General features: G+C 39.0%; 1 protein-coding gene across 1 annotated transcript in view; it reads left to right on the top strand.

Annotated features, from left to right (window-relative positions):
* Nucleotides 1–20,039, top strand: part of ATAD2 (ATPase family, AAA domain containing 2) — an 82,291-nt gene that overhangs the window by 13,708 nt on the left and 48,544 nt on the right. The window contains exons 2-8 of the mRNA XM_025393237.1: nt 2,705–2,853; nt 10,190–10,239; nt 11,050–11,215; nt 11,885–11,987; nt 12,236–12,323; nt 13,140–13,310; nt 13,820–13,937. Of these exons, the coding sequence (XP_025249022.1) occupies nt 2,705–2,853; nt 10,190–10,239; nt 11,050–11,215; nt 11,885–11,987; nt 12,236–12,323; nt 13,140–13,310; nt 13,820–13,937 (845 nt within the window). The remainder of the gene's footprint in view (nt 1–2,704; nt 2,854–10,189; nt 10,240–11,049; nt 11,216–11,884; nt 11,988–12,235; nt 12,324–13,139; nt 13,311–13,819; nt 13,938–20,039) is intronic.

The following is a 20,039-nucleotide window of genomic DNA, read 5'->3' as shown; positions in this document are numbered from 1 at the left end:
TTTTTTTATTTTATTTATTTATTTAGATTTAATTTTATTTATTTTTAAAATTATAAGTTAAATTTAAGTTCTGGGATACATGTGCAGAACGTGCAGTTCTGTTACATAGGTATATATGTGCCATGGTGGTTTGCTGCACCCATCAACCCCTCATTTACATTAGGTATTTCTCCTAATGCTGTCCTTCCTCATGCCCCCAGTCCCCAAAAGGCCCCAGTGTGTGGTGTTCCCCTCCCTGTGTCCATGTGTTCTCATTGTTCAACTCCCACTTATGAGTGAGAACATGCAGTGTTTGGTTTTCTGTTCCTGTGTTAGTTTGATGAGAATAATGACTTCTAGCTTCATCCATGTCCTGTAAAGGACATGAACTCATCCTTTTTATAGCGGCATAGCATTTCCATGGTATATATGTACCACATTGTCTTTATCCAGTCTGTCATTGATGTGCACTTGGGTTGGTTCCAAGTCTTTGTTATTGTGAATAGTGCTGCAGTAAACATGTGAGTGCATGTGTTTTTATAGTAGAATGATTTATAATCCTTTGGGTATATACCCAGTAATGGGATTGCTGGGTCAAATGGTATTTTTGGTTTTAGATCCTTGAGAAATCGCCACACTGTCTTCCACAATGGTTGAACTAATTTATACTCCCACCAACAGTATAAAAGTGTGCCTATTTCTCCACATCCTCTCCAGTATCTGTTGTTTCCTGACTTAATGATCACCATTCTAACTGGTGTGAGCTGGTATCTCATTGTGGTTTTAGAACTTTCTTTTTTAAAATGGAGAAAGGCAAATGAATGGGATGCCTTGTGCCTTTTCAGGCTGATCAGTTTTAAGAAAAAGGACATGAAAGTTGATAATTTGGAAGTAGATTCCCTTTAAATATTCCTTGGAAATTGGAAATATTCCTTGGAAGTTTTCCTTGGAAAATGGAAAAAAAAAGTCGTACATTACACTACACTGATCTAAGATGTAAATATTTGTCTTAAAAATAATACACCACCCAAGGTGTAAGTATTCTTTTTTCAAACATCCTCAAATATAGGTACACTGATAAAGATGGTGACAAATCATACACATCATTTACTATTTTTGAAGTACCTATCTAATTTTTACACAGATTATTGTGGTATAAATATCCTTTTTATTGTGAACCAACCAAATATTTTGCTCAAATCAAAAATAAATGCCCAGATAAAACAACATTCAACAATAGAGTAAAGCCAGTCTGGGATGTGATCCAGGGACTCAAATGTTTGGTGTTTTTTTCCTAAAGCACTGCCTGTTTTTCTAAACTGATCAGTTTTCAGAGTAGTAGGGCATAGAATTATCGAGTTGTTAGGACCTTTGACTTTGACTTCTGTCTTTGATTTGTTTGTTTGTTTATGACAGAGTCTTGCTCTGTCGCCCAGGCTGGAGTGCAGTGGCACAATCTCTACTTACTGCAACCTCCGTCTCCTGGGTTCAAGCAATTCTCCTGCCTTAGCCTCCCAAGTAGCTGGGACTACATGCACACGCCACCATGCCCAGCTTATTTTTGTATTTTAGTAGAGACTTGGTTTCACAATGTTGGCCATGGCCAGGCTAGTCTCTTATCCTGACCTCAAGTGATCCGCCCACCTCGACCTCCCAAAGTGCTGGGATTACAGGCATGAGCAACCACGCCTGGCCCTATCTTTTTTTGTTTGTTTTGTTTGTTGTTTGTATTTTAGATACCTTTGACTTACAATGTGAAAATACTCTATATTATTTCAGAGCCGTGTATGAGCTTTGCAATACTTTATGACAGAACCTCTAGCTCATAAAGCAGCCCATTAGCTTCTAGTCTATTTATTGTACTAAAATGAAGTTACATAGAGCTGTATGGTTTTTACAACAGATTAACATACTTAAACAGTTTTGTTTTGTTTTGTTTTGTTTTGTTTTGTTTTGAGGCAGGGTTGTTGCCCAGGCTGGAGTGCAATGGCTCGATCACGGGTCACTGCAGCCTCCACCTCCCAGGCTCAAATCATCCTCCCACTTCAGTCTACCAAGTAACTGGGACCACAGGTGTGCACCACCATGCCTGGCTAATTTTTTTGCAATTTTAGTAGAGATGGGGTTTTGCTACGTTGCCCATGTTATTCTGTTACTTGTGAGCTCAAAGCGAGCCACCGTGCCCAGCCCCTAAACAGTTTTTTAATTCAGCTGTTGCATTATCTGGGTTAAACTGGGCAAAATATATAGTAATAACTCTTTTTCATTGTTCAAGCCAAAATTATAATTCTGATGGACCAGTTATTTTGAGATTGCTGCTGGTGGTTAGGTGGCAGTATTTTGGTGAGTCTGTATCTTTCTTAGGTCTTTCTAACTTCCATAGCCTTAAAATAAATGAGTACCTACTATAATAAACTATTACAACTTTTTGTCAGTGGTGGAAAACTTTACTGTCAAGACTGCTTTTTATAAAGTGGTTATGAACTACTTGTTATGAACTATAAACCAGTAAATTTTATTAGCTGCTTCATAGACATTGCTGATACTTGTTTATCATGAAATAGTTATTCTAGATACTAACTTGTAGTTTCTTGGGGAGATGCAAAATGATTCTGCACAAAAAGCAGTTGTTACTAACTTGTAATCAGAGAATACTCTTTGGAGGAATTTAAATTGGGAGTTTTGTAAAGAAAAACTTAGATGGCTTTCTTAATTTTTCTTAAAGGATGGGTCATCAGTTAAGGAAGTTGGAACCTACCACCGGACACGTGCTTTAAGAGCTTTGAGAAAAGATGCACAGAATTCTTCAGATTCTAGTTTTGAGAAGAATGTGGAAATAACGGAGCAACTTGGTAATGGCAGGCATTTTACAAGGTAATACAAAATGGTTGAACACTAATTCAAAATAGTTTTAAAGCAGTAATTTAGGATTTGCATTTAATTTTTGAACTGTATTTTTGACTGGTCATCAAGGTTCCAGGGCCATAACATGTAGTTTATTTGAAAATAAATGACCACAAGTGAGTATTACTAAATAAAAAATTAATATGTGACTGGGTGCCGGTGGCTCACGCCTGTAATCCCAGCACTTTGGGAGGCGGAGGCAGGTGAATCACCTGAGGTCAGGAGTTCGAGACCAGCCTGACCAACATGGAGAAACCCCATCACTCCTAAAAATACAAAATTAGCTGGTGGCGCATGCCTGTAATCCCAGCTACTCGAGAGGCTGAGGCGGGAGAATCACTTGAACTCAGGAGGTGGAGGTTGCAGTGAGCCGAGATCATGCCACTGCATTTCAGCCTGGGAAACAAGAGCGAAACTCAGTCTCAAAAAAAAAAAAAATACGTGGCCAGGCACAGTGATTCACACCTGTAATCCCAGCACTTTGGGAGACCGAGGCAGACGAATCACGAGGTCAGGAGTTTGAGACCAGCCGGGCCAATATGGTGAAACACCATCTCTACTAAAAAAAAAAAAAAAAAAAAAAAAAATTACCTGGGCATGGTGGCACGCACCTGAGGTCCCAGCTACTCGGGAGGCTGAGGCAGAAGAATTGCTTGAACCCAGGAGGCAGAAGTTGCAGTGAGCTGAGATCATGCCACTGTACTTTAGCCTGGGCAACAAAGCGAGACTCCATCTCAAAAAAAAAAAAAAAAAATTTAATATGTACCTATTCATGCTTTTATTATTCGAAGATGATACCTGTGATACGTATGAGTACAGCTAACAAGGTTGGCTGATGTAGGATCAGTTCTCAGGTATTTGAGTATCTAAAGAGACCTTTTGTGACTATAACTTAGCTCGTGATTTATGGCTCCACTTAATAGTCTATACAAAGCCTTCATTCATAATCGCAGTTCTGTTTCTGATTGCTTGCTATAAAGTTTTTTTTATCAATTCTGAGTCATTTATGAATTTCTATGTGTTGGTGTAATTTCTAAAGCAGTCTGTACATACGGTTTTTTGGTTTTGTTTTTAGTCTAATGAGGTGGCATGAAACCCATTTTAAACTCAAGAAATCAATTTTAGTGGATCAGGTAGTTTGGCTAAATTCATGGAACTGGAATATCTTTGGTTCAGGGCAAAAAGCCCTAATTAGAGTAAAATTTGTTTGATGAAATAATTGTTTTGGCTGGGCACCATGGCTCACGCCTGTAATCCTAGCACTTTGGGAGGCCAAGGCAGAAGGATCACTTCAGTCGGGGAGTTTGATACCAGCCTGGGCAGCATAACGAGACCCTATCTCTACAAAAAATAAAACAATTATCTGGGCATGGTGGCACACACCTGTAGTCCCAGCTACTGTGGAGGCTGAGGCAGGAGGATCACTTGAGCTGGGGAGTTCAAGGCTGCAGTGAGCTGTAATCACACCACTGAGAGTGAGGCCCTGTTTCCAAAAACAAAGAAAGAATCGTTCTTAGATTACTTATAAATAAACAATTTGTAATGACTTAGAAGACTGAAATCCTCCTGCTCTTAAATGGAATTTTGATTTTTTTTTTTTCTTTTTTTTTGAGACAGAGTCTCGCTCTGTTGCCCATGCTGGAATGCAGTGGCATGATCTCAGCTTACTACAACCTCCGCCTCCCAGGTTCAAGCGATCCTCCTGCCTCAGCCCACCTAGTAACTGGGATTACAGGCACACACCACCATGCCCAGCTAAGTTTTGTATTTTTAGTAGAGATGGGGTTTCGCCATGTTTGCCAGGCTGGTCTCGAACTCCTGACCTCAGGTGATCCACCCACCTCGCCTCCCAAAGTGCTGGGATTACAGGCATGAGCCACCATGCCGGCCTGGAATTTTGATTCTTTTATTTTGTATGCCATATTTTCTAGATAAGCAAGGTTATGCCCTTTTGAGTTTTTAATTTTTTTCTCAGCTATTTCATCATTCTTTTAATATATATTTTTTAATTTGCATCTTATTTCATCCATTGTTTAGGGAGTGTTTTATACTGTATTTTATGAAATCAGCAGTTAAAACATATGACAATGTTTATGGGACACTAAAAAAAAAACACAGTTGCCATCAAAAGACACATTCCAATTTCGGAGATGTTAAAATGGGGGGAAATGTACAACGATGAAGTACAATATAAACTAGCCCGATATTTCTGAAATTTGAAGTCTTAAGGTTTATTCTTCTGGGGTAAGGTAGTGGTCCATTAACTGTCTCTGAGAACTTAAAATTGTTTTTCACGATCTGAAGAAAAAAATAAACATTTTAGGCCCCCTAAATTGTTACCTTATAGAGAATTGCCATAAAATCTGAGGCCATACATTTGTGTTTACAGTTGAATTGGCACCAAGTAGTACTACTTTAGTTATCTTAGATTAATGAGATAAGAACAGAATTAGACCTGAATTCATAAATAATGCATCTGCTTCTGTATGAAAAGCAATGTGATGTGATAGCATGACATACTATTTAAATAAATGTTTGGCACACTTCCAATAAAGAGAAGTGGATGAGTTGCCTCATCATGGTACCAGCAATATATAGTAAATATGATACACAACATGCCAAACTCGAGAGAAACTGATAGCAGTCAATACCACATTCATACACCAAATGGTTATTTCGTTTTAGCAAAACTCCTTATTACATTAATTGTTTAATGGTTTTATAGTTTTATTTGTCTAAAACTTATAGAGGAACTTCTATTTAGTTTGGTTTACATAGTCATACAAAAAAATTAATGTTGGAAGTCCTGTTTTTACCTTTGAAAGGATCTGTACATTATTCAAGTTTATAAAACATTGTACTTGGCTTTATGTTAGAAAGGTTTTAAGGGCGTATAATAAAATAAATGCTTTCTATCTGGATTTAAAGAAGAATGACTTGGTATTTTTAATTAGATTACTTCTAAAATAAAGAATTTCTATCCTTTTTATTAATTATTTTTTTCTTTATGAGACTATTACCTTGCTCTGTCACCCAGGCTGGAGTGTAGTGGCACGATCATGGCTCATCGTAGCCTCAACCCTCCCAGGCTCAAGTGATCCAGTGGTCCTCCCACTTCAGCCTCCCAAGTAGCTGGGACTACAAGTTTGCACCAGCACACTTGGCTCTTTTTTTTTTTTTTTTTTTTTTTTTGAGACAGAGTCTCACTCTTTGTCCAGGCTAGAGTGCAGTGGCACAATCTTGGCTCACTGCGACCTCAGCCCCCTGGCTTCAAGTGATTCTCCTGCCTCAGCCTCTGAGTAGCTGAGATTACAGGCATGCCCTACCACACCCAGCTAATTTTTGTATTTTTAGGAGAGATAGGAGTTCACCATGTTGGCCAGGTTGGTGTAGAACTCCTGACCTCAAGTGATCTGCCTGCCTTGGCCTCCCAAAGTGCTGGGATTATAGGCGTGAGCCACCACACCCTGCCTCATTTTTAAATTTTTTGTAGAGATGGAGTCTCACCATGTTACCCAGGCTTGTCTTGAACTTTTTTGGGCTCAAGCAATCCACCCTGCCTCAGCCTCCCAAAGTGCTGGCATTACAGGCACTAGCCACTGTGCCTGGCCATATTAATTTCTTAATAACAGCTTTATTGAAATATAATTTATACACCATACAATTCACAATTCCTAAGTGTACAATTCCATGGTGTGTGTGTGTGTGTGTATTTTTTTTTTTTTGAGATGGAGTCTCGCTCTGTCAACCAGACTGGAGTGGAGTCTTGGCTCACTGTAACCTCTGCCTCCCAGGTTTAAGCAATTTTCCTAACTCAGCCTCCTGAGTAGCTGGGATTACAGTCATGTGCCACCATGCCCGGCTTTTTTTTTTTTTTTTTTAGACAGAGTTTTGCTCTTGTCGCCCAGGCTGAAGTGCAATGGCATGATCTCGGCTCACTGCAACCTCCGCCTCCCGGGTCCAAGCAGTTCTCCTGCCCCAGCCTCCCGAGTAGCTGGGACATGCCACCACGTCCACGGTACAGAGTTCCTGTACAAAAATCCTCTCCCTACATTTAGGTCATTATTACAAATAGTGATGATTATTTTGCGTAATGGTAACATCAGTATGTGTTTGCATAAGGCTTATATAAAAGAGCCTACAGTATTTTTGAGTCCTTTTTCATATACTTTCCCTGTTTCTTTTTCACTGTTGTCAGCATGCCCAACTATAGAAATCTCTTTATTTCCTTCCTTTTCATTCTTTTTTTTACTCTTTGTTTTCAATCTACTTGAGGCTCAAAGACCAGAGGATCAAGATTCTTAGAGAAAGACAGAAAGATATGAGTAACTATGTCATGAGGGCAGGATCTACATACTTACTTGATGCTGGGGCTCTTAACTAGGGTACAGTGATTATGTATAGTCTTCACAGAGCTGAAGTAATGTTTAAACTTGTGTATACCGTAGCTTTCATCAGATTTGCAGAGGTTGACAAAGTCCAGCTGCATATTTTTGTAAATAGTTTCCTTGGAACACTGCCATGCCCATTCATTTTGTGTGTGGCTCCTTTCACCCTGTAATGTTAGGTAACTGTGACAGAGGAGACTGTATGGCTCACAAGCTTAAAATATTTACTGTGTAGCAATTGAAGGAGAAGTTTACCAACCCTTGGAAGGTTGCTTTCCTCCTGCAGGCAAAAAGAAGGCAGTAGGGGTGGGTGGTTCAGAAAAATAGTGCTTTAGTCATTCTATTTCTAGTGTCTGAAAGGGGCCTGGTTTATAAAATGTATAGACCTCCCTCTATAAAGGGAGGAGCTCCTTTATGAGAAAAGTCTGTGAGCTTTTGAAGAAACTAAGCCTTTACCTACTCAAAAGTTTGTTTGTTTGTTTTTTGAGATGGACCCCGTGCTCTGTTGCCCAGGCTGGAATGTAGTGGTGCAATCTTGGCTCACTGCAGCCGCTGCCTCCCAGGTTCAAATGATTCTCCTGCCTCAGCCTCTTGAGTAGGTGGGACTACAGGTACCTGGCTGCCTTGTTTTTTTTTTTTTTGGTTTGTTTGTTTTTTTGTTTTTTTTTTTTTTAGTAGCAATGGGGTTTCACCATGTTGGCCAGGCTGGTCTTGAACTCCTGATCTCAAGTGATCCACCCACCTCAGCCTCCCAAAGTGCTGGGATAACAGGCATGAGCCATTGGGCCCAGCCAGAAGTTTTTATTTTCTTCTTAATTCTTACCTGTCTTCCAAGAGAGATGAGAAATTAATGAAGACTTACTTTGTTAACGAGAATATATAAGTTAACTCATCTGGGAAAGATGGTTTGATTTTACTTTAAGTTGTATTTGAAATTCCACATACAAACCAGCTCACTTGCAAATGGCTTGATACATAGGTCGATTAACAGATGCAGCCTAAGTATGGAAAATTGAGTCACTAAAAACAAATTAATGGCACATACTGTTTTGCTTCGATTTTTTTTGTTTTTTCTTTTTTTTTTTTTTTTGTGGCAGGGTCTCACTCTGTCGCCCAGGCTGGAGTGCAGTGGCGCGATCTCAGCTCACTGCAAGCTCTGCCTCGCAGGTTCACGCCATTCTCCTGCCTCAGCCTTCCCAGTAGCTGGGACTACAGGCGCCCAGCACCACGCCCGGCTAATTTTTTTGTATTTTTAGTAGAGACGGGGTTTCACCATGTTGGCCAGGATGGTCTCAATCTCCTAACCTCATGATCTGCCCGTCTTGGCCTCCCAAAGTGCTGGGATTACAGGCATGAGCCACCGTGCCCGGCCCCCTCATCTTTTTTCTAAAACTCGACTAAGCAGCCGGGTGCGGTGGCTCACGCCTGTTATTCCAGCACTTTGAGAGGCCGAGGCGGGTGCATCACGAGGTCAAGAGATCGAGACCATCTTCGCTAACACAGTGAAACCCCTGCTCTACTAAAAATACAAAAAAAATTAGCCGGGCATGGTGGCGGGCGCCTGTAGTCGCAGCTACTCAGGGAGGCTGAGGCAGGAGAATGGTGTGAACCCGGGAGGTGGAGCTTGCAGTGAGCCGAGATCACGCCACTGCACTCCAGCCTGGATGACAGAGCGAGACTCCATCTCAAAAAAAAAGATGAGGGGGATACTTTTTTATAGAGCTTGGAAGATGTTTCCAATTCACAGATTGTGTTTGCCAGTTTGTAGATGGAATAGATCATTTACAAATGGGACTATTTCTACATGTGAGTGAAAATCATGCATATAAAAATTGTAGCCAGCAGGTGTTTTTAAAAGACAATTAACATATCACTAAGAGGCATTAGTTGTGTTTATAGTAATAAATTTCTCAAGGATATGGGACCATTATACCCTTGTGTCATAAAGCAGGTCTTGATTTTGCTCGGTTTAGTTCAATGTTTAGTTCAGTTCTACTTAAATGCTTAAGGATTTCATTTCATATTTCAACACGCTTTTGATATATTCTGTTTAGCTAAGAGTTATTACATATATCATTGAACTTCAAATCAGAGATCTTAGGCTTTGTTTAACTGTATTTAACCTTAACTTATATAAGCATACAGATTGTCAAGCTTTTTTTTTTTTTTGAAATAGGATCTCGTTCCATCGCCCAGACCAGAGTGCAATGGCGCGATCTTGGCTCACTGCAACCTCCACCTCCTGGGTTCAAGCGATTCTCCTGCCTTAGCCTCCTGAGTAGCTGGGATTACAGGCACCAGCCACCACGCCCAACGAATTTTTGTATTTTTAGTACAGACAGGTTTTCACCATGTTGGTTAGGCTGGTCTGGAGCTCCTGACCTCAGGTGATTCACCCACCTCGGCCTCCTAAAGTGCTGAGATTACAGGCGTGAACTACCTTGCCTGGCCTATTTTTTTCAGTATATTTTAAGTTTTTAGGTGTCTTAGTATTTGTTCTCCAGGCTGATTTAACTTTTTGTCTTGTTTGTAGTATTATGGAATATAAGAAATACAGTTATGTCAGTTATAGCCAGGTATGGTGGCTCATGCCTATAATCCTAGCACTTTGGGAGGCTAGGGTGGGAGAATTGCTTGAGGCGAGGAGTTCAAGACCAACCTGGGCAAAAAAGCGAGACCTCTCTATCTCTACAAAAAATGTTAAAAGTTAGCTGGATATAGTGAGGCATGCCTGTAGTTCTACTACTGGAGAGGCTGAGGTGAGAGTATTGCTTGAGCCCAGCAGTTTGGGGCTGTAGTAAGTCATGATTGTGCCACTGCACTCCTGTTGGACGATGGAGTGAAATCCCATCTAAATAAATAAATAAAAATAAAGTTATGTCAACTGTTTTGAATTCATCTCATTTTTTAAAATATAGGCAGTTGGCCAGACAGCAGGCTGATAAAAAAAAAGAAGAGCGCAGAGAAGGTAAGTACTGTTAAAGGCATTTCAGATCTTAAAATATGTAATTAATATTCTGTTTACCGGTTTCTTGAGGTACATACAATAAATTTTACATATTTAAAGTGTATAATTTGTTAAGTTTTAACGTAAGTATATGCCATGAAGCCATCACCACAATATGATAGTGAAGGTAGTTACTACCCCCAAAAACTTCCCCAGGCCCTTTTATAATTCCTCCTGGCTCTTCTAGCTTCTTTCCTCACTCTGACACTACCCCCCGCCAGATTCCTGAGCAAGTAATTTCATTGGAACATAGCTGTGACCATTCATTTTAGAATCTGTTCTCCATTATTATAGCTTAGTTTATATTATCTAGAGTTTTACATAAATGGAATCATCCAGTATTCTTTGTTTGGCTTCTTGCACTGACCGTAATTACTTTGAGAATCCGTGTGGTCGCTTTTTTGTTGCTGAGTAGTATTTCATTATATGGATATTCTATTGTATGGATATACCACAATTTATCTCTTCATCTTTTGAAGTACTTGAGTTGTTTCTGGTTTGGGGCTATCACAAAGCTGCTTTGAACATTCATGTACGAGTCTTTGTATTACATATCTTTCCTCTTCTCCTGGGAGTAGATGGGCTCGATCTTATGGTAGGTGAATATTTTAACTTTATTTTTGTCTTCTAATGTTTTTAAGAAAGCTAAGTTTAAGATACTGTAATTTTGTTACATGAAAGTATAGCTTTTCAATTGTTCATTTTAGAATCGTTTTATAAATACTATTACTTCAAATGTTTCTATTTATTTTTATGTATGCATTTGTGAAGACAAAGTGATTCCAGTTACTCGGTCATTGAGGACTAGAAACATCGTTCAAAGTTCAGAACACTTACATGAAGATAATGGTGATGTTGAAGTACGTCGAAGCTGTAGGATTAGAAGTCGTTATAGTGGTGTAAACCAGTCCATGCTGTTTGACAAACTTATAACTAAGTAAGTAAAAATTCCTTAGGTCAAAATGATTTATCTGTCAGAGACTTTTTGTTCGGGAAGAATCATGGATTTCAACCAGCCCAAACATTTAATGCATTCTACTACGTAAAGCATAGAGGAGAATGATTATTTGTGGTTTTTTGTTTGTTTGTTTGTTTTTGAGACGGAGTCTAGCGCTGTCGCCCAGGCTGGAGTGCAGTGGCATGATCTCGACTCACTGCAAGCTCTGCCTCCCGGGTTCAAGCCATTCTCCTGCCTCAGCCTACCGAGTAGCTGGGACTACAGGCGCCCGCCACCACGCCTGCTATTTTTTTTTTTTTTTTTTTTTTTGTATTTTTAGTAGAGACAGGGTTTCACTGTGTTAGCCAGTATGGTCTCGATCTCCTGACCTCCTGATCCGCCCGCCTTGGCCTCCCAAAGTGTTGGGATTACAGGTGTGAGCCACCGCGTCCAGCCTGAGAATGATTATTTGAGGTCTTTTTGACAATTCTATATATGTCTCTATTCTTGGAAAGAAATTTAAAAATATTTTTATACAAGTAAATCAATGCTTTTTATAAAAATATTTAAAACCTTAGTGCCAAAAGATTGCAGTGGAAGAAAATAAAGGTTTTTAAATTCTGCTACTCTTTTACAATTTTCACTTATATTTGTATCTTGTTTTTAAAGCACTGCTGAAGCTGTACTTCAAAAAATGGATGACATGAAGAAGATGCGTAGACAGCGAATGAGAGAACTTGAAGACTTGGGAGTGTTTAATGAAACAGAAGAAGTAAATATATTCTTCTATTAAGGGAATGATTTAATAATATCCAGTTAAATTTTTTTTTATAGTACCTAATCCATTTTTGCTTAAACATCACTTTTTCCAGCATTTATTTGATCAGTCAACAGTTACTGCTAGAAATTTAAGAGTTTATGGCTGTAAATCTCTTCATTTTGAACAAGATTGGAGGATCCAACTTAATTTTTTTAATAAATAGATTCCAAATGTTAATGGCTTTTATTTAAACATTTTAGAGCAATCTTAATATGTACACAAGAGGAAAACAGAAAGATATTCAAAGAACTGATGAAGAAACAACTGATAATCAAGAAGGCAGTGTGGGTTAGTCTCTTCTCTTGTTCTGTCTTCTGGGATTGAATTTAAGAACTTTTTATTTAGTAGAAAATAGCCTTTTTATTTAGAAAGTGTGACATTTATGGTAGTTTGTGAGAGATCAGAGGATTGGTAACTTAAAAGTGGGGACAGGGGAGAGCTTAAAAGGATAGTATGTTTTGTTTGGGAAAGTAACTGAAATCAGCAATCTAAAGCAAATAATATTGGTTTGCTCGTGTAATACATCTGCTATGGACAACACGCTGTATATCTCTTTTTTAGTTTAAAGGTGATGAAAATTATGTTTTGCTATTCCATTTAGAACTTATTACCATAATCTATTAGAACTTGAGTGAAAATCAGTTTTCTGAAATGCATTTTAAATGTTTGGTGAGCATGTTAATCATAAGTAGATTGAGTTATGCAGCATGTAACTCCATGACAGCCAGTTGGGCCGGGTGAAATGTCAAACTTAGGTTTAGAAACCAAAAGCTTAATGAGGAAATTCGAAAACTTGTCAAAAAGTTACGTTAACTTGGACGCTTAAGTTTAGTCACCTATATTAATGAAATTCATAGAAAGACTATAAATTTTAGTTTGGTACTTGCTTAACAGTAGTCTTCAAACTTCTTTCTCTGCTTCCTTTTTTCCTTCCTCTCGTTTTTGTACAGTTTTTAGTATTGGAAAAGAATTATAAGTTCTTCCCATGAACAATCTAGGAGTAGATAAGCTTTAAAAGGGTGGATCTTTCCCAACTCACCTATGTTAAAAATTGTTAACATTTTGCTGAGTGTCCTTCTGGAAGTAAGTATTTCTTAATCGTAGAATCATCTGAAGAGGGTGAAGACCAGGAACATGAAGATGATGGTGAAGATGAAGATGATGAAGATGATGATGATGAAGATGATGAAGATGAAGAAGATGGAGAAGATAACCAGAAACGGTATTATCTTAGACAGAGAAAAGCTACTGTTTACTACCAGGCGCCACTGGAAAGTAAGTGCTGTACATACTCTTTCCAGGAGATGTGATTATATTAGCTTTATATTTGCTGTTTCTCCTCTGTTATTCTTGTCTTTTTGGTATTTTTCATATTTTCATTTTGTTGAATACTCATTACTGTTGTCTTTACCTATCCTAAGTTTGTAACAAATAATTTCTCTGAAGAAAGTTTAAATGTTAGCCTTGACAAAAGCAAATAATTGGGCTATTTTTGAATTTTATATCTGTCTTTATTTTAAATTGCACAGCTTTCTACTTAATTTGTCAGTTTGTATAGAGATAGGACTTCTTTTGATTTATGTTACTATTATACCACAGTACTTGTGAGCATGAACATGCAAGGCTGATAATCACCTGTTACACATCTCTACAGTCACAATGGTTGTTTATGGCCAGTGTGTGTTTTTGGTTGGTTGGTGTCTGTGCTATACATGTTATCAGCTGCAACCCTCTGAACGTAAATGACTTCAAATATGAACAGCAAAATATTTTCTTTTTTTTAGAACCTCGTCACCAGAGAAAGCCCAACATATTTTATAGTGGCCCAGCTTCTCCTGCAAGACCAAGATACCGATTATCTTCTGCAGGACCAAGAAGTCCTTACTGTAAACGAATGAACAGGTTTGGTTCTGAAATAGTGATTGATTTATGACGACATAATTGTGGTTATGTTAGAGCTGGACTCTAGACTTTCAGGATTGGGTGTATTAGGATAAAATTCTAGAATTGTGTATTTGGGAGAGCTTAGTTTCTATGCCTTTAGTAGTCTAATCCCCAGGACCACTGACTAGTTTTTGCTTTTGCTTCCACTAATAGGAAGTGTTAGTAACTACGTTAGTAAGGTAGTTTATTCCATTTTTCCACACTTTAATAATAGAGCAACCATAGACTCAGGGTTTACTGTAGTCCTGTCTCTGTGTTAAGCATTTTACATAGATTGTTTCATTTAATCTTCACATTAAGTTAGAATATAGGTTTAGTCTTTTCTTCGCATACTATCACAGATGCATTTTCCTACCATATCAGATGTTCTAAACTACATGGCCTCTAGACCTTTCATGACTCAGGTTATCTTTTTCTGGATCTATTTTATAATTTATTCCTCTTCTGTTGTAGGAAACATTTATTTTCTTTGACTGTTCAATATTTGTGGATTTCTTTTCCTTCTACATCCCAACAGTTGTTGCTTGTTGGTCAAATTTAAGTCCAAAGAGATAAATCTTCTATTTTTATTTTACTTACTTATTTTGGGGGAGGTGGGGCGGGGTGGAATCTTGCTCTGTTTCCCAGGCTGGAGTGCAGTGGCGCGATCTTGGCTTACTGCAACCTCTGCCTCCTGGGTTCAAGCGGTTTTCCTGCCTTAGCCTCCTGAGTAGCTGGGACTACAGGTACCTGCCACTACGCCCAGCTAATTTTTGTATTTTTAGCAGAGACGTGGTTTCACCATGTTGGCCAGGCTGGTCTCAAACTCTTGACCTCAAGTGATCCACCTGCCTCAGCTTCCCAAAGTACTGGGATTACAGGTGTGAGCCACCACACCAGGTCAAAGAGATAATTCTTGATACTTCCTCATCAATACATTGGAATAATCATGATAATAGTAGCATGTTGGTAGTTCATCAGTGAGAGAGAAGACTAAGAAACCAGGAAAAAAATTTTATTTGTATGGGAAATGGTACTTTTTTCCCTTAATATTATAATTTTCTCAGAAGTAAGACCGAAGCCTTAGGATATTTCAATTATTTGAACAGTTCTTGGAAGTTTTCTCCTAGAAACAGACCTTCTGATCATGTTTTGGTCATGGAAGGCAGCACCTTTATAAGTGCTGAAGGTTGATTTCTTTTAGGAAAAATAAGAAATGCTCTTTGTGTCCCTAGGTCTTTTCATTTCATTGTAATTCATTGTAAGAATCACAAGTGTACATCTAGATTTCTTATTTCATCATCCTATTTCACATGACCAGGGTCCAAAAGGCTGGAGGATCAGGAAGACAAACTCAGTCTCTCAGGGCTTCTGAAGATTAATTGCACTTGAAAGGAGGCTGCACATCAGTATTCTCACAGGCCCCTTAGAATGTAAAGACCTCTATTTTGGTGGTGAAATGTAATGATCTTCAGAAAAGGAAAGGAAGGTACAGTGTTCCCTAGAATCCCCACCACCACCAGGCACAGGACTGAGGCACTATTATGGTTACCTAACTCAAGGGGTGGATCTCTGTTTGATCCAGCAGTACTAAGAGTGGCAGCTACTTTGGGATTTTATTTCTTCTGTCTTTTATTTTTTTAAGAGGAAATCTTGCTCTCTCGCCCAGGCTGGAGTGCAGTGGTGCGATCTTGGCTCACTGCAACCTCCGCCCCCTGGGTTCAAGCAATTCTCCTGCCTCAGCCTCCCTAGTAGCTGGGACTACAGGTGCCTGCCACCACACCCGGCTAATTTTTTTGTATTTTTAGTAGAAACAGGGTTTCACCATGTTGGCCAGACTGGTCTCAAATTCCTGACCTCAGGTGATCCACCCACCTGGGCCTCCCAAGTGCTGGGATTGCAGGCGTTAGCTACCGCGCCTGGCCTCTTCTCCCATCTTTAATGAACGTATGTTTCTGGAAGTAACATACTTGTTGGTTGACTAACTCTACAGTTACCACCTACAATGTATGTGGTTTTTGTTGTTGTTGTTTTTATCACTTTGATGTTCATGAGTTTCCATATTTGGTTCACAGTGTCTAGTCTTCCCCTGTGGAAAAAGCCTCACATCGTTGAGTAGCTCCTTGTTACAGATTTTTTTTTTCTCCTCTAATTATTTGGGGTTTTTTTTTTTTTTTTTTCTGACTTTTTTGTTTTTTTGAGACGGAGTCTCGCCTGTTTCCAGGCTGGAGTGCAGTGGTGCAATCTCGGCTCACTGCAACTGCTGTCTCCTGTTTTCAAGTGATTCTCCTGCCGCAGCCTCCCGAGTAGCTGGGATTATGGGCCTATGCCATCATGCCTGGCTAATTATTTTTAAAGGTAATGTTACCTTTGAATAAGGTAACATAATAGCACAATTGCATCACTAGTATTTCAGTATATTCTTCATCTTTTGTCAAAGAATTAGAACTGGCAAGAAGTTGAAGTTCTTGGCTAGATTCAAAGTGCTGGTCCAGTGTCTGTGGGTGTAATAAAATGGAGATTGGGGGATGAGCACATGTGGGCAGATATGTGTGTTTAAAACATTTTTTATTTTTTATTTATTTTATTTTTGGTTTTTGTTTTTCAGATTTAGGAAACATTTTCCTATGAAAATGGATTATACTGACTTGCCTCAGCCCCTTTTCCTTTTTTTTAAATTTTTTGTTTCCGTAGGTTTTTGGGGAACAGGTCGTATTTGGTTACATGAGTAAGTTCTTCAGTAGTGATTTGTGAGATTTTGGTGTATCCATCACCCAAGCAGTATACATTGAATCCAATTTGTTGTCTTTTATCCCTCACTCCCTTCCCACTCTTTCCCCCTGAGTCCCCACAGTTCATTGTGTTATTCTTATGCCTTTGCATCTTCATAGCTTAGCTCCCACTTATTAGTGAGAACACATGGAACATATGATGTTTGATTTTCCATTCCTGAGTTACTTCACTTAGAGTAATAGTCTCCAATCCCATCCAAGTAGCTGCGAATGCCATTAATTCATTCCTTTTTATGGCTGAGTAGTATTCTATTGTGTATATATACCACAACTTCTTTATCCACTTGTTGATTGATGGGGATTTGGGTTGGTTCCACATTTTTGCAATTGCGAGTTGTGCTGCTATAAACATGCATGTGGAAGTATCTTTTTCGAATAATGACTTCTTTTCCTCTGGGTAGATACCCAGTAGTGGGATTGCTTGATCAAATGGTAGTTCTACTTTTAATTCTTTAAGGAATCTCCACACTGTTTTCCATAGTGGTTGTACTAGTTTACTTTCCCACCAGCCATGTAGAAGTGGTCACTGTATACACACCAACATCTATTATTTTTTTATTTTTTGATTATAGCCATATTTGCAGGGGTAAGGTGGTATTGCATTGTGGTTTTGATTTGCATTTCCCTAATCATTAGTGATGCTGAGCATTTTTCCATACGTTTGTTGGCCATTTATGTATCTTCTTTTAAGAATTTTCTGTTCATGTCCATAGCCTACTTTTTGATGGGATTGTTTTTTTCTTGCTAATTTGTTTGAGTTTGTTGGAGATTCTAGATATTAGTCTTTTGCGAGATGTATAGATTATGAAGATTTTCTCCCATACTGTGTGTTGCCATTTTACTCTGCTGATTCTTCCTTTTGCTGTTCAAAAGCTCTTTAGTTTAATTAAGTTCCACCGGTTTATCTTTGCTTTAATTGTTTTTGCTTTTGGGTTCTTGGTCATGAAACCCTTGCTTAAGCCAATATCTAGAAGGGTTTTCCTGATGTTATCTTCTAGAATTTTTATATAGTTTCAGGTCTTAGATTTAAGTCCTCGATCCATCTTGAGTTGATTTTTGTGTAAGGTAAGAGATGAGGAACCAGTTTCATTCTCCTACATGTGGCTTGCCAATTATCCCAGCACCATCTGATGAATAGGGTGTCCTTTCCCCACTTTATGTTTCTGTTTGCTTTGTTGAAGATCAGTTGACTGTAAGTATTTGATTTTATTTCTGAGTTCTCTATTCTGTTCCATTTGTCTACGTGCCTATTTTTATACTAGTACTGTGCTGTTTTGGTGATTATGGCCTTATAGCGTAGTTTGAAATCAGGTAATGTAAAGCTTCCAGATTTCTTCTTTTTGCTTAGACTTGCTTTGGCTATGCGGACTCTTTTTTGCTTCCATATGAATTTTAGGATTGTTTTTTCTAGTTCTGTGAAGAATGATAGCTGGTATTTTGATGGGAGTTATGTTGAATTTGTTGCTTTTGGCAGTATGGTTGTTTTCACAACATTGATTCTACCCATCCATGAGCATGGGATGTGCTTCCATTTGTTTGTGTCATCTGTTATTTCTTTCAGCAGTGTTTTGTAGTTTTCCTTGTAGAGGTCTTTTGCCTCTTTGGTTAGGTATATTCCTAAGTATTTTGTTTTATTTTCAGCTATTGTAAAAAGAGTTGAGTTCTTATTTCACTCTTAGCTTGGCCGCTGTTGGTATATAGTAGAGCTACTACTGATTTGTGTACATTAATTTTGTATCCTGAAACTCTGCTGTATTCTTTTGTCAGTTCTAGGAGTTTTTTGCAGGAGTCTTTAGGGTTTTCTAGGTGTACAATCATATAATCAGCAAACAGACAGTTTGACTAACTTTTTTTTTTTTTTTTTTTTTTTTTTTTGAGACGGAGTCTCGCGCTGTGTCACCCAGGCTGGAGTGCAGTGGCGCGATCTCGGCTCACTGCAAGCTCCGCCTCCCAGGTTCACGCCATTCTCCTGCCTCAGCCTCCGAGTAGCTGGGACTACAGGCGCCCGCCACCACGCCCGGCTAGTTTTTTGTATTTTTAGTAGAGACGGGGTTTCACCATATTAACCAGGATGGTCTCGATCTCCTGACCTCATGATCCACCCGCCTCGGCCTCCCAAAGTGCTGGGATTACAGGCTTGAGCCACCGCGCCCGGCCTTGACTAACTTTTTACTGACTTGGATGCCCTTTTATTTTTTTCTGTTGTCTGATTGCTGTGGCTAGGACTTCCAGTACTGTGTTGAATAGAAGTGGTGAGAGGGGGCATCCTTGTCTAGTTCCAGTTCTCAGAGGGAATGCTTTTAACCTTTCCCCATTCGGTATTATGTTTCCTGTGGATTTGTCATACATGGCTTTTATTACATCGAAGTATGTTCTTTGTATGCCAACTTTGCAGAGAGCTTTAATCATAAAGGGATGCTGGATTTTGTTGAATGCTTTTTCTGCATCTATTGAGATCATGTGATTTTTGTTTTTAATTCTGTTTAAGTGGTGTATCACATTTATTGACTTGAGTATGTTAAATCATCCCTGCATCCCTGGTATGAAACCCCCTTGATCATAGTAGATTATCTTTTCGATATGTTGTTGGATTCGATTAGCTAGTATTTTGTTAAGGATTTTAGCATCTATGTTCACAGGGATGTTTGCTCTGTAGTTTTCTTTTTTGGTTATGTCCTTTCCTAGTTTTGGTATTAGGGTGATACTGGCTTCATAGAATGATTTGGGGAGGATTCCCTCTTTCTCTACCTTGTGGAATAGTGTTTACAGTGTTTTCAAACTGAAGTAATGACCTTTCTACAGTATAGAGTAATTAATTGCTAAGAACCTGGACCCATGGCTAGGACTGTCTAGGCTTGGAGCTCAGCTCTACTAGTTATTAGTGGCCTTTGGCAAGTTACTTAACTCTGTTTCAGTTTTTTGTTGTTGTTGTTTTTTGTTTGTTTGGTTGGTTTTTTTTTTTTTTTTTTTTTTTTTTTTTTTTGAGACGGAGTTTCGCTCTATCGCCCAGGCTGGAGTGCAGTGGCCAGATCTCAGCTCACTACAAGCTCTGCCTCCCGGGTTCACGCCATTCTCCTGCCTCAGCCTCCCAAGTAGCTGGGACTACAGGCGCCCGTCACCACGCCCGGCTAGTTTTTTTTTTTGTACTTTTTAGTAGAGACGGGGTTTCACCATATTAACCAGGATGGTCTCGATCTCCTGACCTCGTGATCCGCCCGTCTCGGCCTCCCAAAGTGCTGGGATTACAGGCTTGAGCCACCGCGCCCGGCCTTTTTTTTTTTTTTTTTTT

The sequence above is a fragment of the Theropithecus gelada genome, chromosome 8, assembly GCF_003255815.1.
Source record: "Theropithecus gelada isolate Dixy chromosome 8, Tgel_1.0, whole genome shotgun sequence".
Lineage (NCBI taxonomy): Eukaryota > Metazoa > Chordata > Mammalia > Primates > Cercopithecidae > Theropithecus > Theropithecus gelada.
The sequence above is the reverse complement of the archived record's forward strand: the minus strand, read 5'-3'. Positions and strand labels throughout refer to the sequence as shown.